General features: G+C 39.6%; 2 protein-coding genes across 8 annotated transcripts; one reads left to right on the top strand and one right to left on the bottom strand.

The window, feature by feature from the left end:
* Positions 1-1677: 1677 nt before the first annotated feature.
* Positions 1678-10362, bottom strand: os9 (OS9 endoplasmic reticulum lectin). Of its 4 annotated transcripts, none has more exons than XM_044024765.1 (15): positions 10151-10362; positions 9580-9762; positions 9280-9343; positions 9109-9185; positions 8125-8223; positions 7736-7937; positions 7366-7521; positions 7155-7270; positions 6581-6644; positions 5787-5869; positions 5513-5710; positions 5199-5400; positions 4276-4443; positions 3680-3789; positions 1678-2755 (listed from the first exon to the last, which is right to left on the bottom strand). In XM_044024765.1, exons 1-15 carry the CDS (start codon positions 10355-10357, stop codon positions 2618-2620), a joined length of 2067 nt encoding a protein of 688 aa, XP_043880700.1. In that variant the 5' UTR covers positions 10358-10362; the 3' UTR covers positions 1678-2617. The 4 variants fall into 4 exon arrangements, with proteins under 4 accessions (XP_043880700.1, XP_043880701.1, XP_043880702.1 ...); XM_044024766.1 differs by having other exon boundaries at positions 5787-5866; XM_044024767.1 differs by lacking the exon at positions 4276-4443.
* A 1393-nt stretch (positions 10363-11755) lies between these two features.
* Positions 11756-23347, top strand: b4galnt1b (beta-1,4-N-acetyl-galactosaminyl transferase 1b). Of its 4 annotated transcripts, none has more exons than XM_044024412.1 (12): positions 11756-11970; positions 14640-14729; positions 16645-16867; positions 16975-17151; positions 17601-17707; positions 18490-18527; positions 18615-18795; positions 19584-19676; positions 19802-19989; positions 20093-20233; positions 20717-20954; positions 21883-23347. In XM_044024412.1, the coding sequence occupies exons 3-12, from the start codon at positions 16653-16655 to the stop codon at positions 22098-22100; spliced, it is 1596 nt and encodes a 531-aa protein (XP_043880347.1). In that variant the 5' UTR covers positions 11756-11970; positions 14640-14729; positions 16645-16652; the 3' UTR covers positions 22101-23347. The 4 variants fall into 4 exon arrangements, with proteins under 4 accessions (XP_043880347.1, XP_043880348.1, XP_043880349.1 ...); XM_044024413.1 differs by having other exon boundaries at positions 14640-15348; XM_044024414.1 differs by lacking the exon at positions 11756-11970 and adding an exon at positions 12086-12244.
* Positions 23348-24636: the final 1289 nt, after the last annotated feature.

Genomic DNA, 24636 nt, shown 5'->3' with positions numbered 1-24636 from the left:
ACACAGTATAAGTTGCATATTACATGTTCAAAACAGATAAACAACTATCCCCATATATATCTTAAAAAAGTTATTTGTATGTCTTTTTTAATTAAAACAAAACAACAACTAAACAAATGAGGTGTAGGGACTGCATATGCTGCTGCTTTTTTTCCATCAATATGTCACAGTGTGGACAAACAAAGTGGAGAAGGAGGTTTGCTGGGATTGTTTGTCAATAGGTAATTTATGTGGAGAGTCTGCTAGGGCCCACAAGGCCTCAGAGTACAAAGAATAATACATTAATTAAAATGTTGTAAATGTTTTGTAATCTAACATATTAAACATATTTGAGACAGAATATAGCTGTGTTAATGTGTTCATCTAAGTCAGCTAATCACTTGTTAGGATTACATGCATTTGGTTTATGTCCATGGCTCATTGAAATACATACAAAGAAATGCTGGTTGTTATATTAGGTATATTGTGCTGCATGTAACAAGAGTCGGCAGCCATCATAAGATCATTAGTGATCTTAACCAGGGCAGTTTCAGTGCTATGGTGGGTCCTGTAGGCCGATTGGAAAGTTTCGTAGAGCTCATTGGTGGACATGTGATGATGGAGCTGGGCTGCAACTACTCTTTCGAGGATCTTGCTGAGAAACGGGAGGTTGGAAATTGGCCGGTAGTTATTGAGTTTGGCAGGGTCCAACCCTGTTCTTTTCAGGATGGGGATAACAGAGGCAGTTTTCAGGCTGATGGGTACAGTCCCGAGTTAGAGAGAAGGAGAAGAGACAGAGGAAGTTACATCCTGGGACAGAGACACCCAGGAGGTGGAGGGAGACGATTGTAGCTGCATTAGGGACCCCACCAGAGGTCGCTGCTGTGCAGGGGAGGATTATAAGCGTTTATAAGTTTTTTCCAAAAATGTTGAGCACAAGTTAATAATAAATTCAACTTTCCCCGATGAAAATTTGATGAACGCAATTTCTTCTGTAGACACTTTATGTAGTGTAGTTGTGAGTAAGTAGTTTGTTGTGCCTCCTCTTGTGCCACCTAACGGTGCCTCACCGTTAGGTGGGGCATAGTCAAGACAGCCCTGTGCCTGCAGTGGACCCCAGAGCGCTTCTCATTGGCTGTTTTGAAGCAAGGGCGTGCACTGTGGTCTGTGGTGCTGAATTGGCTGTGTTGTGTGTGGTGGCTTTGTATATTGGGTGTGTACCGTTCACGCCATGAGTCGGGCATTGTGTTTTTATTGTTGTCACGTTGTTGTTTCAATCTTGAGTATTTGATATTGTGAGATTTTGAACACTGCCATTTGGTGGTGCTATTGATATGATAATATAAGTCACCAGATTGACATTGTTTGTGTGATGGCATAATTCAGCTGCAATTTTGTGTCTGTGGTGCTGTGGTCCCCTCTCTCACTTGCTACTGTGTTTTTGTTGTGAGGGTATGAGAGTAATACAGTATTTGGTTAGATTTTCCTGCATGACCCCACCAGAATTTCTCACCACTGCAGTGGACCTTAAAGAGGCCACAAAGCAGTACCATATCGGGCTGAACAATATGGGCGAAATAGAAGTGTGATTTTTCTGACATGCGCTGTGACCCACAATCCCAGCCAGTTTTTGTGCTCTCTAATACCTGTACTTGAAGCTATTGACAGTAGTGTCTTTGGGAACAAACACCTGAGTCATGTGTCTGAAAGTATGTTTATGATTAAGAAATGCAGTGACTGACAACTCATTAACTGACAATATTGCACTGTTACAAATATGTGCTAATATACAAAACCAATTCAAAAAGAAAAATTCACACAGAAATTATTTACATGCCGAGTTCCAAGTAGCCACAATTATTGACAAATCAGCCCTTAAAGCACACACCTCAAGTGACCTTAGAAAAGGGGGTTCATTCATTTGGTGGACTGAATATGATCAACAGTATAGCTTTCTTTGTTTACCTTTGCTAAATCAAATAAGAAAAATAAATAAAGTTCTCTTGTTAGAAACATAAAGTCCTCATCACAACCCAAAAATGCACTTCCTTCCCATCTCACACAATAGAATTGTGTGTAAAGTGCCACAGCCTGTCAACAAACAATTATGGATTCTACAATTCTGTTTGTTGATTAAAAAAATTATCATCAGTGTGCCAGAAAGTTTTGAGACAAGCAAGAACCAACATATGACCCCTTAAATAACTCCTCCCTGACCGTGTCATGTCAGAAATAAACCATTACTTTATACCTTAATATTCAGTTAAAGTCACTGAAACATTTCAAAAAATCTACACACTGTATGTCACTCAGCTGTCCAAGCTATCTATCAAAACTGAATCCCAAAAAAGGGAAAAATGCATAACTTCATATAGCTGCACAACACAAGCACAGCCTATAGTTGCAGTTTCATCGTGCAACAAATACATGGTGCCTACTTAAGACACATATTGCCTAGTCAAAACATTGATGTTTTTTTCCGAATGTGCAAACAAGTGAGTTGATTATCTGCCAGGTTTTGTACCAATAATTTAATCAACAAGAAAAAAAAAAGATGCTGCACTATAGTGTCCCCTCCCTCCTGGTCTCCACAGGAGTTCATCTTCACAAAAGGTGCACTGAATGTAACTGAACAAGCTCATATGTCCACATCTTCAGAGTCCGAGGTGCCGGATGATTGGGACTCCTCCTGAGACTCTCCCCACACAAACCTATAGTTGTTCTCCAACTCTTGTTGCCTCTTTTGCTCCTTGTAAACGTCTTCACTGCCTCCAGTCTGGGAGAAGAAAACACAGAGTGTTTGATAACAACTGCAACCTTGATCAGTCCAAAAAATAAACAATTAGTCACTATACAGATTAATTAAGATCATAAGCTTTATCCACTTTAGTCTTTGCACAAACGGTATGTTCATTTAGGGCTCATGTTTGCACCAATATACCTGTACTATAAGCGACAACTCCAATCTGCCAAAATCCTATAAACATTTCATAACTATGCTAAAACAATTGAACTTAAATTTAAAATGTCGATTAGGAGAGCCACAATTTGTTACATGGGTTAAAAAATAAAAACAAAAAAAATGGGTTGGGATGGGGCATGAACCAGAGAAAAACCCATGACATTTTGGTGATGATCTGGTTAAAGAACTTTGCTTAAAAGTGTATCTGAACACAAAAAATTAAATGAATGAATGAATATGCTTTTGGAGCAAGAAGACCCGGTCGCAACAAGGGCCTTTCTGCATGAACTCCCCGCATGTGCTTGGGTTTTCTCCGGGTTTTCCAATTTCCTCCCACAGTCCAAAAACATGAAATTTGGGGATTGGGTAAATTGGTCACTCTAAATTGACCATAGGTGTAAGAGTGAGAGTGGATGACTGTTAGACTCTATGTGGCCCTGTGATGGACTGGCAAACTGTCCAGGGTGTACCCCACCTATCGCCCCCTGTCAGCTGAGATTGGCACAGCTCCCCCTGCAACCATCATGTGGAGGATAAAGTGGTAGAAAATGGATGGATGGATGGTATTAATAGTAATGATCAAATACTACATCTCTTTTCCTTCCTTATTGATTGTCTAATCTTTGGCAGAGGTTTGTACAAAACTTGATGGTCCAGCTTGCTATGAAAACTACCAGACCCGACAAACAAGAATCCTAATGAAAGTAATTTAAAAGTTCTCATCACAACTCAAATTACCAAGAGATTTATGAGGAGTTCCCTGAAAGACTTGGTATCTTCTTCGGTCAGCCACTGATCACCTGCCTCCTCTGCATTCTTTCGTGTCAAGATCTTCACTTCAATTTTACCTTAAAAAAAAAGAAGGAGGATGATGTGAATTGTGAAACACAAGAACTTCTAATTTGCTCTAAAATAAGAAATGCCAAATGTTGAAACAAATGAGGATGAATATGGTTTTGACAAAACTGTTGATGGAAAGGAAATAACACACATGCCTAACAAATCTTTCAATTCTGTTGGTCTTCAAAGCCTGCGCTGACTGCAGTCAAAGTTTTGTCATCACGACCTCGAAATATGATAAAAAAAAAAAAAAAACCAGCTCATTTAATAAATCTCTGAACGTATATATTGCATTCAATTTTGATTTCCAGTAAATGGATGTGTTTAATGGCTTAAAAAGAAAAAAAAAGATGGATCTGACAGTTATGTGGTTTTTGACAAAGATGAGAAGAAAAATCCAGAACTGTACGTTCAAGATAACACATGAGAGAGAGAGAGAGAGAGAGAGAGAGAGAGAGAGGGCTGTGAGCGTTTCAGGCACTTCCCCTTCATACCTTCAGCCTTCAGTCCTGCTTTCTCTAGCTGTTCTTTAACCACGTCCTTTATGTGCTGCCACTGGGGGTCTCCTTCGCCCATCTCCTGAACTTTGACCTCCCCATCAGGGCTGCTGCCTGTCTTATATTTAGTAATTTTGATCTTAACATGGTCGTCAGCCGCTTGATCTGGGGTGACGAGACAAAAAAGGGACAAACAACACAGTTCACCTCAAAACCCATCAAGCAGGGATGGAGGAGGTGAGAGCCAAGAAACTGGAATCCTAAACTCTGTCTTAAAGCCCTAAATCTACAGCATAAAGCACACTCAGTGTGAATGATTTCAATTAGTTGTATTTTGCACCATTATCCATGTAAATCTGTTAACATACTAAAAACATTTCATGACTACACTGAAACTTAACTTAAACTCAAAATGTAGATTGGAAGAGCTTATAGAGGTAAAAAAGATATTTATATATATATGTTGGGAGCCATGATGGGGGATGAGGCAGAGAGGACCCCGTTACATTTAGGTGTTTCTCTGGTTAAACTATCAGATTCAGGGAGTCATTAGCGTAAAATTTCACAAAATATGATATATTTTTGAATTCTCTTTAGTTTACACCAAATTTTAACCTAAAGTCCTCATCACAAACCAAATTACCTCAGATTTGAGTGAGTGACTCCAAATAGTTATTTAATTAATAGTAATAGTAATATTTTGACTGTATTAACTGAAAATAACCAACAGACACACCAAAGGCAGCAGAGAAAAGACACTAACTAACCAACCAAAGAAATATATATATTTTTTGACATTAAACAGAGTCCATGTGTGAGGATGTCTCATAAACATGTACTGTTGTGATGGATGAAATGTGAAGATGATGGGGGTGGACACAGAATCACAGACAAGGGAAAACAGCCTGTTGCCTGTTTACCTGGCTGCTTCGGAGGCAGGCTGGGGCTGCCCCTGGTTGGATCACTGGCTCTTTCAACACTTGGTATTTGCTGCTCTTGATCCTCTATTTCTTTCTCCTCCAAATGGTCCAGTAGCTTGTCTAGTGTTTTTTCCAGTGTTTGTGTTGCTTGAGAGCGATCAAATTCCCCTTTCAGTCCCTCAGTCTCTAGTTCCTGCTGGGCCTACAAGATGGAAAAATCATCACAATACATCATGAGCAAGAGTCATTGAATAATCATGGATGTTTCAAACCATTCTGTGTGTTGAATGTGCATATTGTGTGTGGTCTGAAACCTCATTTATGATGTTGTCAAACTCCTTCTGGATTCCCTCCTTTATTTCTCTAATCTTATCAGACGACACAGACAGGTCAGCCATCTCATCCTCAAACTCCTGCAACAGGCTTTCATCTTCCTCTTCTTCGCCAAGCTTATCTGTCATCCTGTCCCTTGCTGGATTCTCTCCTTGACTTCTGGCTTGATTTTGTGCTTTCTATTAAAATAATGCTACAATGAACTACAATACACTGTACAGAACAACGGCTATACTCCAAGAACAAAATACTGACCTTCCTGTTACTCTCTTTAAGGTGCTGGACAAATTTCATCAGGTCTGCTGGGTCAGTGATGATTTTAAAGTTGAATTTTTCTGCTAAAAGAGATTCAAAGACAGGCTAACAAACACAGAGCAACAGCACACAAAGTAAATGAGATTCACTATAACAAATAACATCACTGTAATAATTTGTTTTTTGTTAGTACCACATTCTGTCAAAACTGTTAACCAAAAAAAGGTTAACCTACGTATTATTTATATATCAGATATTGACTAGATCTGGCAGAAATTAGTTGATCTAGATGATCTGCACAGCTGCTGTGTTCCATATGTTTAGCAGACTGCTACTACAATGTATGATGATCGTGTGCGGGTATTAATTGTTGAAAAAACATTGCTTCAGATGGATTATTGATATTTAGCAGCAGATGCGGATGACATTACAACTCATCCATGCATGTCTATCACCTATTTTACTCTCACTGCTGTTTGATTTCATTAGTGATTAGATCAGCATGATTGATCTCTTTTTGTTTTGTTTGGTTGTTAGTCACTGCTTTGCTGGACATTAGAGCCATGTTTTTGAGCCTAAAATGTGGTAGTACACTGTAGAATATTTAACTCCCTCCGACACGTGGGCCTCGATAATCGACTCTCAAAATGCCGTTTCATTCCCATCCCTAGTATTAAATGGTGATGGTTATGTTTAGCCTGTTCAAATGAATGGAAGACAATGCAGTGTCCAAAGAGGGACGGCGAAAATATGTGTGTGTGTGTGTGTAGGACAAGACCAACAACTGCATTAACCTTCATCGATATCATCTCCATTGTCTCCATTGTCCGAAGGTGAGTTGTATTCATCCTCTGCATACTGTGGAGAAAAACAACAATAATCATTATAACATGGTGAAATGGTTTCTGACGACAGCCAAACCTGGATTTAAACATTATCTTTGACCAAATATTAAAAAAAAAATGAGTGCACAAATACATGGACATTTAATAATTTATGATATCATTAATACAATGCAGTCAATCTAACGTCTAAAGTTGCAGCATTTATACTAGAGCTGCATGAATACTGCATGATACATATAATAAAGACAGACAAAACAAACTTCCCAGAACACTAAACACTCATCATATTATAAAAATACTGTTAAACTTAAGTGTTTAATGTAATAATGTTTTGAATATAAATGTGTTCTGAAATACAATGATGCCACTTGGTAATTAACATATACTATAAAGGTTTACATTTTTAATTACTTTTGCACCAAACTTATGTATATCTGTGCTGCAAAGCCAAGAGGAGGATTTCCTCTTACAGGTAAAAGCAATATAAATTAAATTTAAATGATTAGAATGTTGCCCTCTATACCTGGCCATCTAGTTGAGAGGTAGGTGTTTTTGATCTCCCTGGTTTTGTTACTCCCTCCCAGAAATCAGAGTCCTCTGCCTCCTCTGACACAACTTCCTCAGATACATCAGCAGGATCTGTTTTTCAAAATCAAAGCAGCCATACATTATAGAATTTTAAAATATATATTTTATTAAGCTTATTTCCCCCCGCAGAAAGAAAAATAATGCACCTTTTCTGTCTGAAAAAGCTGAGTTATCACTGGATGCAGGTGATGTCTCTTCAGCTGTTACTTCCACTTCTCCATCTGCCCCTTCATTACCAGCCAGCATCTCATCCAGACTCCTCAGCTCCTCTGAGATCTGCTCTACTTTGCGCTTTGTGTCAGCTGGGAACAGGAAAGATATAGGATAAGAAGAGACCGACAGAATGGTGGAAAGAATGAAAGAGGGAAAGAAAAAACACAAGACAGGAAGAGTTACTCCTTAACTGTATATTACTATTCATGTACATTTATCATATCCTGCTTCAACGACCAGAGAGATAAGCAAATCCAGTCTCTAAATGCTGCATCACATTAACTTTTATTTTTGTCAACTCACAGACTTGGGCCTTGACGTAATCCATGTACTGCTGTGCACTTAGCGCTGGCTGACACACGATACCCTGTGGCTTGGCGGTGGATGGTGGCCGCAGGAATGGATGCTGACACGTGCGACTGGTGTGAATTGTTAACACATAGCGACACGACTGGGGCTCATCCACTCGGACAATGTAGTCACCCGAGCCTTCTTCACACACAAACTGGAAATAATAAAATTAAAACTGACTAAGTGTTTATGTATAGAATTCATCATACGTCGAAATATGCAAACAAACGTCACTCACATCATTGTTCATAGTAGATAAACACATATGACATTAAACAAACAAAAAAGAAACAGGCAAAACCACACAGATGATATATTTCCTCATAATTTCAGTGTCTCACCCGGACTTCAGTCTCTCTGGGATGTCCATTTAGGTCACACTTCGAGCCATTCACGTATGTCTGACTGTGATAACGCTTCAGTCTGTGGTGCTTGGAAGCCTGGAAAATACACAAAAAGAAGTGTTAATGTGACTTATTTTGAAAATTCTTAAACAATGCAGATCTTTTCCTCCCATGTGGCACAAATCAGATATGACCCATGACCGTGTGAGCAGGAAAAAAGCACATGGGTTCAGATATGTGCATTTGTGACGACAATCTAAGCAGACAGATATTCTTGTCAATGTGACTTGTGTGTATTTAAAAATAAGATGGTGGTGAATGATGAATCACATGACTCTCTTTCAACCAGTACAATGGGGGACTCAGCCTTAGTAGCTCTATCCAATAGAAAACAATTTTATGTATTGCAGCCTCACAAGATCTTTGGATATACAGCCATAATAGGTCTAGTCCATGTGTACATATAGATTGTTTTCACTGGCGTGTTGGCAGGGACAAACAGAGCTCAATAAACACAAGGAAATCAAAACATAACATAACATAACATAATTTGACAGTACATGCAAGAACAAACACCACAACCAAATAAACAAAATGCTAACTGTCAAAAATAAAATGGATGTGTTTTCCAGCATTTTAGCTCATTGTCCAAAGTCACTGATAAGTAGGCAACTTCAGTAACTTGAGCATTGAGCAACAAGTGTGTTCCAGCCAGGTTCATAACTTTCTTGCAAATACTGCAATGATAGAATAGAACAGACTTTTATTTCTGTAGCACCAAGACCTAAAGGCTGGCTCTTGTTATTGTAAGAAAACTAACTAGAAAAATAATAATTAGATGGGGATTTATTTGCTGAAATGTTGAACTACAATCTCCCACAAATTTTACAGGGATCAGTTCATATAATACAATCATGCAATTCCATCAGCAATGTATACCAGAAAGTTGAAACAATGAGACAAAACTGAGGTGGACCGTACCTTTGCAGTTTCATTATTCCAATCAAATTCAGACTCATAATAACCGAGAAACAGAACGCCCCCTTTGATTTCTGTGTCTGAGGAGAGACGAATAACAACATCATCAGACAGCTCGTTTCTCAAAGCAGTGATAATAAAATACACAGGTTGAAGAAAAAAAAACTGTTGTACCTTCAAGATGGTACTGTCTGATATGCTGACCATAACAGAACTCGTACGTCCACCAGTCCTTCATCTGCAGGAAACACAGTCAGCAAAACACTTACACATTTACATTAAGGAGACCATTAACAGACCAAAACATAAACATAGTTTATGTTTCCTTAATCGCTGATGACATATCACAGTCAATTTGTGACTTAATTTAATACATTTCTTACATATATAGCTCCTTTAAGCCATCTGGAATGTTGACCTGAGCAGTGAACATGTGGCCATGTGGCCCTCACAGATAAGTAGCAGAGGACCCACCTTCACCAGACATGGAGCATTGTGCATTGCACTCAGCAGTTCTGGGATGTTTGGTCCTGTGTAGCCTTGGGAATCTGGCTCGGAGGCAGGATCCTGGTGAAACCAAACTGCCTGGGCAGGAAGTCGACATTCATACAGCTGCTTGTACTTGTTAGACACCATCATAACTTCCTCTGTTTTGGTCTGAGTAGAAAAAAAAACATTCATGAAAAATGCAGTGTTTAACGCTCCTCAATGGCAGAAACATTTGTTAGCCCCTTAGTTTGATTATAACAGTGTTACTTAATTCTTTATAACGTTAAATAAAATCACAGACAAGAGGAAGTGAGAAATTTGAGATTATGTTGTGACAGCTACCTCCTGTGTAAGTCACTTCAGAATTAACACCATAGTTGTACATTTAAAATATTGTATATTGTGAAATAAGAAGTACCCAGCTAACACGTTAGCTCTGGGCATACTTTTGTTGAACTACGTTGAAAGAAAGACTTTTATTTATGTGGCTATGCTGGGTAGCATAGCAAGGAAACCGTTAGCTTCGGTTCGGAGACCCTCCCACTCGCTCGCCCACCTGGCCCAGGATGACAGGATCGGGAAGAATCTGAATCCCATATCTCATCTCGTTGAGCTCCTCCAAGTTCAAGAAGGCCGGCACACAGAGCGGACATATCAACAAGAAAACGTACAGTCTCTTCAGCCAGCGGACCGAGGAGGCAGCCATGTTGAGTGTGAGCTCCGCCGTTTGTCCGTCAGCAGCAAAACACTGGACGCCTGACATGGTAGTGACTGATTGGTCGATGGTTACGTACTGCTCTGTTATTGGTCGAGTTTTGTGTCTGTTAGCGGGTGTACGTCGTGTGGGTGTGTTCGTTTACTACACGGGTACAAAGTGAATGGGCGGCGCCAGAACCTTGGTTTAATTGAACGTCATTATGAGAGCACTTGTATGTCTACGGAAGATTTTTTTTATTATTATTTTGTTTCCAAAAAATGTTCAGCTTTGTGGAGAAATAAACTAATCTCAACTGTGGGCACAAAAACCACTTGACCACAGGGTGTATCTGTCAAATCTTTCTAACATTTCTAAGATTCACATAACTACACAAACTCACCATGTGACCTGTTTATACCACAAATGATCCTGAATGGGTTACAAAAACACATAAACACACAAACACACACGTTTGTGCAGCTATCCTTGATAGGACACTGCATTCTGGCCATACTGTATACTGCATTGATAGTGTTGTTTATCTTGTTTTCATTTGTTTCTGTTTTTTGCACATATTTAATTGTATTTAATAGTTCCTTATTTATATGTTCTACCTTGTTGTGATTGTTGACTGTTATAATACAACAAATTTCCCCATGTGGGACGAATAAAGCATTGTCTTATCTTATTCATTTCCATTCAGAAAGCCTGAACCAAGCTTTATCACTAACCATAACCATTTTCATTCCTAACCCTGTCCTTCATCATCATTATCAAACCTTATTTTCCAAGTACCACCTGAGAAAATATCAAGCTCTTGAAGTAACACCATTAATACCAACGTTAAAATACAGTGGTGTAAATAGACCGAGCACAGTCCGTTTCGGACTTTTCACAGGGGGCAGATTTATTCCCAATATGATTGCTCTCTCATCCTCCTCCTCTTCCTCACATATACTTAATTAGATTAAGATGGAACAAGAGATAAGGTGACTCTAATTATTAATTAATGTATTACTATTATTTTGTTAGGTTTAATTTTCTACACACATACTGGTCAAAATTCCTTAGCTCCACTCCGATCACCTCCAAGTACCACCTGAGGAAGCTCGTGTACCACTGGTGGTGCACGTACCACAGTTTGAGAACAGTGGTTCTAGGGGAAATAAAACTGCATTATGGCAATACACCAGTCATCACAGACAGAAAATACAATACAACACATGCAAATGCAAGATCAGTTCAAACAATATAATATAATATAATATAATATAATATAATATAATATAATATAATATAATATAATATAATATAATATAATATAAAAGTGTGAAAAGGTCCCAAAGAGGTTTATTGTTTACTGGAAGTTGTTGATTATTAGCACAATGTATTGAGTTGCAGGTCATATGTTGTTGATACACACGCTGTCGTGACGGAGCGTCATGACAGTGTTGAGGTGCGGTCCGCTGTGCTGCTGATGATGATGATGAGGAGGAGGACGATGATGATGCAGGGGAGAGTCCATCCACAGCCTGCAGTGCTGCGATGGGGGGCTGCTGCTTCATTCCAGATCGAATCCATTTTTAGCGAAACCTCCGAGGAACAACACATTCATTGAAAGGGCTGGGCTCCTGCAGGCAGGAGGTGAAACGACTCCTAGTGCGCGTCTTTGCACTGAGGTGAGCTCCTGCTTCTTATGGTTTGACTGCAAAAGAAATTAACATTTACAGTAAAAAAACATGTTTTATGTTTCCGTTTTCACAGCATTGTAGGAGGAAATGTGACAGGAAATCCAGAATTGGGTGGGGGGTTTTATGCCTGGGTAATTGTCGATAAAAATGCCTTGAAAGCAACGGATTACTGAATCAAGAGACATGCGCTTCAACGTGTAAAGATACATCGCATTTGCAAGAATGGTAATTTTTTTCCCCCTGCAGTCTTCTTCACGACACGGTAAGGATAATAGGCCTGTCCATTTATCCGCTAAAGGCTCCAGTGTCTGCAGCCTGGCTTTAATGCTTGCTGGCCTGGATGGCCGGACAAATGATAATCTTACATTTTTCTTATGTTTAAGGATATATGGGGAGTGGGCGAGATGCCAAATAACCAAGTAACATTACATGTAACACAGTTATTCATCGTCATCTTTCCTTTTTAATAATAATGCCCTTATATTTTGGCACAGATGGTTTTAATGCTTCATATGTGTCTCCAATGTATGCAGGTGCTAATTATCTCTAAAATGAAAGACAGTGGTGGTTCAAGACTGTATGGGGCCATAAGATGAATACAAAATGTAAATTCAAATGTAACCCTATAAATTACATAAATTGGATTATAGTTGTGTTATTTAATCAAACCAGTGTCATTCTTGTTTTTTAGAGGGCATTAAAATCACAAAGTGGCCCTGTTTTGAATTGTAAAAATAACAAAACAAAACAGCAAAACCTGTTTAATGGTTTTGGTTTCTTAAAACTCGTGAACAAATGTGCAAATTTGCACTAAATGTGCAATCTCCAACTACAAAATATTCAGATGAACAACATTTCTTTAACATGTTAAACAATTTCAGAATCTTTCAGAGATTATCAAATCAAATCATTCCATCCTGTTTTAAGTGTCAGCTAAACACCTTAACATGTTCCTTCATGGCTACAATACTCAGTGCCTCCTGGTCGGTGTACAACTTCATTACATTACATTACATGTCATTTAGCAGACACTTTTATCCAAAGCGACTTACAATATGTGCATTTAAACATTTGGGTACAAACAAGAGCTAGAAGTGCTTCAAGTAAGCCAAACTATAAAGTGCTAGTCATAAGTGCGATGTATACAACTTTATATTTGAAACATTTATTACTGGTTTATATAAAAATTGTGACATTCCTTCATAGATTATTGAAGATATAAATGTTGTTTACTGTAGTTTTCATGTTGTCTCCATGATAAACTTCTGCTGTTTGTAACAGACAAGATAAGTCCACTGTGACTTTTGACCTCTACTGATCTTGTGTGCTTAAATTGACTACATGCCATGTGTTTCCTAAAGTTGTGTTTCCACTGAGTGGAACAGTTCAGTTTGGTACAGTACATTAGGCATTCTTTTGCATTTCCATGAGGAATAGTACCAAATTAACCGGCCCCAGTTATTCCATTTTTGGCACCCTTCCCTTTGGGTACCAAAGTAAAATGGTACAGAACAGTCCAGTTGGAGCTAGACTGGCTCCACCCACGACAGTCAACTGACTGGGCGACATAAAAACATTGCTCCCTTGCAATAGGTGTAAATATCCTCTTTGTTTTTGTCGCACTGGTACAACGTCATGCTACATATCTTGCTGAAACAGACATCAGGCACTGTGCACACCCCACCTACTAAGTAAAGGCACTGTCCAAGGGCTTTACCATTCCAAACTGTACTGTACTGTACCAAACAAAACAATACCATAAAAGAAACACAGCATATCAATTACCTGATTGAGCCTTTTATATTTATATCAGGAGCAGGGTCAGCTCTAGAAAGTCCACCATTTTGGACTACCATGTTTTTTTTACAGGAGCCCACAGTGGACATAAACATCTTTTGTGTTATCCAACCCTCTTGGAAAGGAAGGGTGAGGTGAGGGATATTCAGCTGTAACATGCAACTTCATCAGTAAACGTTACTAAATTGTACACACTGTGTACCTTTAAGTAAACAGAGGTGATTTTACCATTTCCTGTTGGACATAACAGGCCAGCTGATTGGCTGCTCATTCCTAATCCAGTCCATCTGTTCCATGTATTGATAACCTCAGTGGTCTCCCGGGGGCTGTAAGACCAAACTGGCAGCTGATTCAGCACCATATGGATGCTTGGCTATTTTTAGTTGATGATGCAATTGCCTTGAAAAATTCTGTATACAGTGAACACTTTGAGGAAAATAGTTGTCAAATATTATTTGACAACTATTAATGGGCAATAATTTGATGACAACATATACTGTGATATCCTTTTCCTTACTATCACTATAAAAGATGTTCAAAATGTTTATGATGTTTATGCACTGTGCAAACACAATTTGAGACAAAACTCATACTTGCTATTGCAATAGGTTTTGCCTCCTTTTTTTTGCAAGGTATTTCTCTAATTAATAAGTGTTTGATGTTTTCTGTCCATAAAGAATTTTAAAACCACAATTAACTTGTTTCTTCAACTTTCATTCAAGGGGAAAACTCAATCTGTAGTTGAGTTTTCTCAATAATGTAATGTTTTTTTATCCATGTTGCCCAGCCCTAGTATGTTGTATTTAAATAGTTTTGCCCCATATTCTTCACTGATGTAGCATAAATTGTCTTGCTTCCAGATGGAGTAAGGTGTTTACACATTTTCTGTGACCATCTACACAATTGCTGGAGATGCCTATAGGACGACTGTAGTATCTTGGATCCACAAAGTAAGAGACACTCTCCAATATCTGGCACTGTTTATTCAAGCAAGTTACTCCGGTAGTTACATGATCACTCTAGTCTGTTCTAGCATAAGTCTGTATTACTATCATAGCTATGTAATCATCAAAGGTTCTGAAATCAAAGGTGGCCTTTAAATCAATTCATTCTCCATTTATTCTCCATGTGAGGTTGTGCTTACGCTGATGGTCAAATTTGACTAACTGAATCTGCATGTTTTTAGACTGTGGGAGAAAATCTGAGTATGCGGAGGGAGAGACACACACACACACACATGCTCGTCAGTGATTACCAGGAGGAGCATCCTCAGGAGAATGCTAGTCTACACTATTTCATGGTTATTTTCTTTTAACATTTAAAATAAATATATGTCATTAGAATTGTATTTTTCAATCAGCTTTTTTTGTATTTAGCAGTTGTTCTGTGGGCCTATAGTATTTCTTAGACAGGGAAATCTCCACCCCTGCACATAAATATATCTCAGCCCCAAAAGTCCACCCACCTCACGTTGTGTCACACACACAGGACACACACACACATCACGTCATGTATCATAGTTATCAGTATCTCAAAAGCTTTTGTGCTTTGGTTCATCACATCTGTGAGGTAAGGAAAGTACTTGTTTAGTGACAACTTAAGCCTTTGTGAAACCGCCTGTTTCAAATTCACATATTGGTCTGTTTATGTTTGGCCTAATGGTTATAAGATCACTACAAGCTCTCCAGAGGTCTTCGTCTTGGCGTTTGTTTCTTATTTAATTACACTGTAGATGCAAGAACATGTACGAATACGAATAACACAGCCGTATACCTAGTGTACAGTTACTTCTTAATTATACAGTATTCCTCCGCGCTAACTGCCCCACAACATGGCAGCAACAAAAATAAAGCTACTGCGCGCTCAAGACAGGACACTATAGGCGTAGCCATGCTAGGTTTTCCCCTCCAGCAAGTCTAATATACAGTATTTGATAATCTCTTAATGTAAATTATGACAAAGTTCGTCAACGATTAGTTTTCAATGACGAGACTGGAGCGACAACAGGAATACAAGAGGGGGGAAATACAAAAGTACCATTCAAACATTAGTGCCATTTCTCTTACTGCGTGGTCGACTTATGTTTAAGCGGTAGCGGACAGCGAACGCCTCACCAACAGCAGCAGTGCCGGCCCAAGCCTTTATGGGGCCCCAAATAGAATTTGATGTGAGGGCCCCCCTCACACCATAGAGCTGCAACTATCGATTATTTTCATAAATCAATTAATCTGTTGCTTATTTTCCTACTTGTTTGGTCTTTGAGTTTCCCAAACTGAAAATTATGTCCTTAAATGTCGTTTTAATGATTTCTTTGCTACATGGGGCGAAGAAACCAAAAATATTCACATTTAAGAAAATGAAAAATAAAAACAGAAATTTAATAATCGATTAATTGTTGAATAGGCACCTGTTGGGTGTGTCCGTTTTAGAAGCTGTTCTGAGTTTGGTGTAACAAGGTTTTTTGACCGTCAGGTCACCACGTGACATTAGGTCGTGTTGTCTTACTGTTGGAGTCTATAGATCTTTATTCACAACCTGGAACATCAAGCGAATATTTCTATGAGTCAAGCCAATTGGAACCTGCCTATACAGCTAACGACTATTCAGTGGCTTTGGAATTAAGTGTACTTTAGCCACTACAATCATAGAAGATACGCAAGGCAATGTGCCATGCATGTGATGCTGAGTCAGTTGAGGCCCAGTTTACCTTATTGTTGTCAATGTAAATGTAATCAATTATGTTTTTTCATGCAGAACTAATATGTTGTCCTCTTTATTTTGTATGTCTATGTTGGTGAAGGAAAAATATGTACAGAGGAATCAATTTTGCAACCACTAACTCTTTACTGTCCTTGTCTGTGACAGGATTTAGAATGCGGTCTGTGAGGAAGACAGTGTTGCTTGCTATTTTAGTGTCTGTGGTGCTGGTGCTGGCCCTCCTTCATTCATGGCCCACCCGGACCTACACCACCGTGGATGTGTGGCAGCGTCCAGTTCCATTATTGGACAGGCGTCTGGAGGAAAGGCTCTCAGACGTAGACCGCCAATTGGGCAACATCCCCTTTCATGTGAGGGATAATGTGGCGATGTAAGTGTTAAAACATAGCTTTGATTGATTTTTGATTCCACAGCACAATGGACCCAAACTAAAACCCAGTTTTCCTGACACAAATATGTCTCTGTTTAATTATGCAGTTTGTTGGCTCAAAATGGGTGCGTCTGTGAGGGTGAGCGTGGAGGAGTTAATCTGCCCTTTGCCCAGCTCTTATTCCCGCGGGTGTCAGCTCAACCGCTGCACACTGCCTTTGAGGCCTCAGAGCTGGAGGAAATAAAAAGGAGACGGGCAAAAGAGTACGACAGTTTCCAGAAGAGGTAAGTACCAGGGCCAGGTAACAGGTACCAGAGGAGAACAGGGATGAAGCACAGGGCAAAACCATTTGGATTTGGCTTAATGCTCACATATGTTTCATGTATCAGATGCCAGACTTCGCTTCAGTCATCTTTGGCTCATTCCATTCATTAATCCATTCATGTCACCCAATCACTTGTATCAAATACTGCGCTGTCTTTACCTCTTTGTCACTCAGGATTTTTCTGCTTTATTTCTCATGTTTCTTCTTCCATATATTCACTTTCATCTTCACAAGCTTTATTTCTTGCCAAGAACAAAAGCATAAGGTGACAAGGGCCTTTGTTTTTTTTAGCAGCAGCAATTAGACCTTCTAAAAAGCTATTATTTGATTAAACATTTGCAAGTAGTGCTGTGGAGTGTTTGTTGTGCATCTCCCCTCATATGAACTCATGTGTACATTTTCCCTCAGATCACAGACACCAGCAGATGTTCTCATGGTGGCAGAGGCTAACAATCCCTTACAGTATCCAACACAAGGGGTGGAGGTACGGCCCCTAAAAACAATCATCATCCCAGGTGAGACTACAAAGTCTGTGTGACACAAGACTCATATTGTACATTGCACAGCTGTTGTCTTCTTTTCGGCTTCTCCCTTTAGGGGTTACACCAACTGTCCTCATGTCTTCTTTCAAAACATCCTTCTCTGTGGTCTTCCTGACAGCTCCACCTGCAACATCCTTTTGTCTAGTTGTCCCTCAAATTATGCTCATTTATAATACTGTCACTCCCAACGAAAATCAGGCCACTAAAGGTGAAAACGTATTGGGTAGACATTTTAGCCAAACATCAACCCAGACAAGACTATCCATCTTCTGCGGCTTTATCCTCCACATGAGGGTCGCCGGGGGTGCTGACAACATAACTTAATGTATGACAGTAAGCCAATAAAAAGTAATCTTGCAACCTGCAAACAAATGATGTGATAATTTGTGTAAACCATTGTTTTTATTTACAGCTGCCTCTTCTTCTTCTTCCTCTTTGGTGCTGATCATGCTGTTCTCCCTCTCTGCTTCCCGCATGCTTTCTCATTTGTATTCTCTGATATATAACTGATACACAGTTACAAATGTAATCTCACATTAAAGGTAATTAAAGTGTTGAACAATCTTTATTAAAGCCATTTATTGAATCTGCATGAAAATGAATGACGTGTTAAAGATTCTAATCCAAAAGCCCAAATAAGGAAGGGTGTTAACCCTGATTTTGTTAACACCTTTATGAAAAAAAAAAAAAGTGATGTAAAAACAAAACAATTCTGGGAAAGGAAGTGGATTAAGTCTGTCATCTTCTGCTTTCAGGCTTGGCCTTACATGACCTTCACAGGGACCATCACTCAGTGAGTATTTCAGTGTGTTCTTGTACATGTGAGACACCACCATCTCTGCTTTGTATTTCACCCGCTTTCGCCTCCGTGTCTCCACAGATAAACATCACCACTACACTGGGGACACTGAACGTAGCAGCAGAGGTAGACGGGGTGAAAGTCAAAGGCGATGGTGAGATGCACATGAGTGTGTCGAGCAGCCTCCTGCCCAACCTGAACCGACAGCTGCAGTTTGTCACCTACACAAACACGCTGTTTCACCCCAGCACCGCTGACACAGGTGAGGCCTCACACGACTCCTTGTTGTTGGGGTTTTTGTTATCACTAGTTCTCTATCATACCAAGACTGTATAAGTCTGGCCTCTTTGTATTTGCTGTCAGGGACTTTCCATGTACATGCCGGGTTGCTGTGTAACATGCCTGTAGGGCGAACATGACAGCTGTTATTATAAAGCTAGAGTGAAAACAAGTGGAAGCAAACAGGCTCGCTCATTTGGTTGCATTTGATACACAGATAGTGCGCAAACAAATAACTCACACTTCAGAGGACAAAGCATCAGCAGCCATGTGTTGCCTATAGCAACATAGCTTTTGTGTAGTTTATTGTTTATTTGCTGCTTATTCCTTGAAGAGCTATTTGAGTTTTGTAGTTCAGTATTGTAATTAAACAGTATTTTTACTTGACCAGTTTATTTCCTTGAATCTGTCCTTTCAATTCTTAAACAGGACATGCAGGTTCTGCTAAAAGTTGTTTAAGGAAGACATTACATAAGAGTTGTACTGCAAGGTCAAGTCGTAAATAACCTGTGCTTTAAGATTTATCTTTATTAAAGACCATCATCATCGTGCACACTTTGTGTGGGATGGTGTGGTGTAGAGCTGTCAGCATAAACGGGAGCCATTTTGCTTCAATAAAAGATGAACACGAGCTGAATGACTGAATATGTACATTATTATTCATCTTTTGTGAGCAAATGTCCAAACTGCATCAGACCACAGTGAATATGCGTCAGTTGTATCCAGTTACATCAATCAAATGTATTAAGTTGCCTTTGTTGTGTCTTTTAGTGCAGATTGAGACAGAGGGGCATCAAGCTGCCTTCACTATCAAGATCCATCACGGTGTAACACCTAAACTGTATAACACCGGATCTAAAGGAGGTACAACACCGGCATATCACACCAGTATAGTATAGTGTCCATTATCAACAAAAACTGGAACATTTCCCCTGTTTTTTATTAAATGTTTCATGAATCTGTTTGTTTTTTATCATCCTTCTCTGCAGACTACAATATCAGCGCTCTTGTTACCATAGCTACAAAGACTTTTCTGCGCTACGATAAGCTCCAAGATCTTATCGACAGCATCAGAAAATATTATCCTACTGTCACTATAATAATCGCTGATGACAGCGAAAATCCCCAAACCATCTCTGGGTCTCACATCGAACACTACATCATGCCTTTTGGAAAGGTAAGGACATGCGGGGAGACAGGACGTAGTTTAATGTCCCCCTCTCGTCTGCCGCCGCCGTCCACTCTCTGGAGCTCAAGCTCACTGTTGTGTCGTGTCACAGGGTTGGTTTGCCGGACGGAACCTGGCCATTTCCCAGGTGACCACAAAGTACGTGCTGTGGGTGGATGACGACTTCATCTTCTCTGCCAACACAAAGCTGGAGAAGCTGGTGGACGTTTTGGAGAGGACCACTCTGGATCTGGTGAGGGACAGACCAACACACAGTGGTATTATGGTAACATCAAGTCATAGCTTGGTAATAACTATGGAAAAAGTGTGGGGGACCTGGATGGATTTGAACTTTATAAATATGGTCATCACCCATTCTGATTCCTACTCAATAACACACTCATCGCCAATCTCCATGTGAAGATTGGACATAGTCTTACTGTAATATTATCTCCTAACCACACTTGTTATGAAAAAGTTGGAAATTGCATTACAGACAAGATGGAATTACCATAATTTTATGACTGGGCAGCTTAAACCAAAGCACAAAGAGAATTTGACTTGTAAGCAAAGGGTAAGGGTTAGGGTACCCCTGAGCAACTGGACACCAGCCACATCCAGTGGGTACTCTTTGTGTTTGTCCCAAGTCTGGATAAATGGGAGGATGGCATCAGAAGGGGACTTGTGCGTAAACACCAGTGTGGTGTCAATGACATCAGTGTGTGTGTGTGTCAAGGTTGGCGGCGCAGTGCGTGAGGCCACGGGCTACACTTCAACTTACAGACAGACCATTTCCATTGAGCCTGGGGAGGAGGACGGAGACTGTTTACACATGAGGAGAGGATTTCATCACATCATCCAAGGCTTCCCCAACTGTGTCGTCACTGACGGGGTCATCAACTTCTTTCTGGCTCGCACTGACAAAGTCCAGCAAGTCGGTTTCGACCCGCGCCTCGCCAGGGTAGCTCACATGGGTGAGTATCATTTTATAACCTTGGAACCCTACAATGCAACACTTTGACGAAACATACAATACGTGACACAATGCACATGATATATTCTCTTACATAAAGGCTCTCATTTCACCTACCTGCATGTGATCTTAACTCACCTGCAATACCCACACCAATTAGTTAGAGGTTTACCATAGAAGTTGACATGATTATAACAAACTGGGGCGGCACCGTGGGGTCGTGGTTAGTAGTGGTTAGCACTGTTGCCTCACAGCAAGAGGATGGTGGCTCAGTGTGGTGTTTGCATGTTCTCCCCATGCCTGCGTGGGTTTTCTTCCTAACATCAAAACATGTGATCAACCCTCCATCTGACCTCGAAAATTTGTGCGTGCAATTTCAGTTTCACTATCACAATAACAATCCTTTCATTTCATAAAGAGAGAAAAGCTGTCAAAATTAAAGGGGAAAGAACGTGTAAAATTAATTTAAATTAAAATACTGTGTGTAGAATAATGTTATTAACAGTGTACTTTCACAAGCTAAAATGCTAAAAACACTCTTTCGTCCATTGAAATCAGTATTTATATTGATATTATTTATGTTGATATTATTTGCCATTAATGCCAAATATTTCAGAATAAAAGCCCTGTTGGAGAAAAAAAATGGAAACAGAAACGCTACAGTGCTTTTACTTTGAAACTAGTACAGGACATGTTTTGTTTGTGATATATGAGACAGATAAAGATAGTGCGGTGTCTCAAGTTCTTCAGTAGCGAGCGAGTGGAGAGCGAGAATGAAGGAAGGAGTCGACTGGTCGGTTAAAACAGCCAAATGCAACTTTAAAAAAAAAAAAAAAATATTCACACACACCTTGTTTGAACAAGGTTTAATAAAATGCTTTGAAAAAGTTTTGAAAGTGATTGACTGAACGCTTGCATTTGTTTTCCAGAATTTTTCATCGATGGTCTGGGATCCCTGCACGTGGGCTCCTGTGATGATGTCATTATCAATCATGCAACCAAAATCAAACTTCCCTGGGTCGGCCAGTCCAACAGTGACAAGACTTACGCCAAGTTCCGTTACCCGCTGGCTTCCTCTGATGCCACGCAAACAAAAAATGGCCTCCTGTTCTTCAAGAACCGATTTCAGTGTTTGACTCATAATTAGCTGCTCGTCTCCTCTTCATCCTGAGGTCCCTCTGCTCTTCTTGGGTCGCCAAAGAAGTTCTCCTCCACTGCGTCTCAGCAGATAAGATTTCGGACAAATGTTTTTGATCGCCTCTTTTTGAAAGCCTTTACACGCTTCCCTCCGTCGGATTGCAGCTCCATGGGAAGCTGGTTGATCCTTTTACAAAGGGAATGTTGACCGTATTTAGAGTGGCGTGCTTGAGCGGTAAAACGAGAAAGAGTACTCTTCTGTTTTCACAGTCTGTTTTCACAGTCATAATAGAATTCATTCAAGTCATACAAGGAGTACGCCTTGTGTTCGTCAAATCTTATTTGGCCTTACTCCCTAAAGATGTTTTTGGAAAACGCAACAGGTAGCATTTTGTGATCCTATCAGAAGAGTTATGGGTCCACTTTCAGTTTGCACTATGAAAAAAAAACTGAGACTGGAAAAGCAATAGTGATCTGGTCAGAGAAGAAGGACTCCCATGGACACTTTCTAGAAAGTGACAATAATGTAGACACAGAGCATGGGTTTCTTTTTACCAATGCTACATGGAAAAAACTAAAAGCTTGTCACATTTGCCAAAAGTGTTTTTATCTCATTTTACCAGAATCCTTTGTGTTCTCTGCGAGGGATAAATCACGTGTGAATAAGAGTGAACTACTTGTTCCCATTGATCTGGAGTCACACTTCATGTCACCTGCACTTGTTTTGTTTGTTGAAGAAAGTGGACAGAGGAGGAGGAGGCGTTTGTGTCTGGTGTACACCAACCAATAACAACAAGTGACTGCATCTTTACATGCTGCCTAAAAGAGAAGTTGGATGAACCAAAGTGCATGTTTCTTTCTGTCATAAAAACAAGGAAAGCGGGTGTATGAAGACAATTATAAGTCACATCTACTGATGAAAACATCAAAGAAGAAGAAGACTGTGATGGACCCGGGCTTGAAAATCCTGTTTTGGTAAAAACAGCTGCTGTGATATTCGCGCCTGAACTGACGACAGTGTTCTTTTATACCATGGCCTTTAGATGGCCGCCTTGTATCACACTATTTTTTTTCCTTTAAAAACAATTTTTAACAGCAACATTTGTTATTAGCAAAGAGGTGCCAGAGATTTATAAAGTGTTTTTTTTAAATCTTCAGAGGAATATTTTAATGATGTTGTGTGATTTTTTGTTTGTTTATCTCTGTGGACATCATCGAAATGTTAATTTAAAACAGCTTTTGTGCAGTAGTGTGTTCGAAAAACGTGTCTCATGTCAGTGTTTGTAACTGTTGACAGATCCATAGCATTTCTTTTTTTCAACTGTGATTTGTATTGTGAACCTGCTTTCTTCACCTAAAAACCACTACTGAATCTTCTGATCACCACATAATGAACCTTTTTTTTTAACTTGTTACAAATGCTGACAAATGCTGTGGATACAAATTTGAATTTGTGCGATATATGTGGGACATCAGCATGGAAACAGAGGGTTCTATGTTATGATCAAGTGTCCTTACTGTAAAACATAAAGGTGTTTGAAGCAAAGCTCGCACTTGTGTAGTACTTTTGAGTACATTTTTTGCCAAGTGTCAGGTGTGATTAGCTCCTGTCACTTAGTTAAGACTAGTTTAATAATCATTGAGGACAGAGGTGTCAAACTGGCGGCCCACGGGCCACATGTGGCCCCCCAACCGATTACATGCGACCCCCCACTTAATATCATGTCATAATGAAAACATGGCCCCCGGCCTCCTCTAATGATAAATATGTTTGCTAGCAACATTTGTATAACAGTGATGTTTTTACTTGCAGTTTTGCACATATATTTGATTTATTACTCTATATTAATAGATTTCTTTTGCATTACAAATATGCTTTTATTGTGAAGTATACATCATTCCATGTCAAAACACACACCTTTACTTTGAAATTCTGTGAAATATCATCATGGACATCTTAATTGTGATATCATGATGGAATATTGTGTAAGCTCATTGTAAACTTATATTACCCACACCCTACTGAACAGTTGTTTTACCCCCACTTTTTTGTTTTTAATCTAGACTGGCTCCCTCTTGGCCAAACTAGACACTTGAAAATTGCCAAAAAGCACATCTGGAGCTGGAAAATGTGTAAGGATATGCTGTAAAAAAAAGTCTCAGAAAGAGAAAAGTATTGGAGGGTTGCTGGTTCACATCGCAGAGCAAGTCAATGGCAATCTCCCATTACTCCACTGGGCGCAGATAAGTGCTGCCCACTTCTCCTGCGCCCGGTTTGTGTGTGTTCACTACTGGTGTGTAAAAAAGGACAGGTTAAATGCAGAGGTCAAAGTGTCACTTATGATCGTGTTTGCAAAAGTCACTCATTCTAATTCTAATCAGAGGGACTAATGAGCTGAAGGTTGTTGACTCCAATGAGTGTTGCAAGCCTAGAAACTGAAGAGGTTCCAGGATGTTTTAGTCCACATTCTTTTTTGTTCTCTCCACTAGAGGGTGCTGTACACCAATATGTTCACTAGTATGAAAATGATGAGACATATCTCCAG

This window comes from Solea senegalensis, linkage group LG4, assembly GCF_019176455.1.
Source record: "Solea senegalensis isolate Sse05_10M linkage group LG4, IFAPA_SoseM_1, whole genome shotgun sequence".
NCBI classification, from domain to species: domain Eukaryota; kingdom Metazoa; phylum Chordata; class Actinopteri; order Pleuronectiformes; family Soleidae; genus Solea; species Solea senegalensis.
The sequence above is the reverse complement of the archived record's forward strand: the minus strand, read 5'-3'. Positions and strand labels throughout refer to the sequence as shown.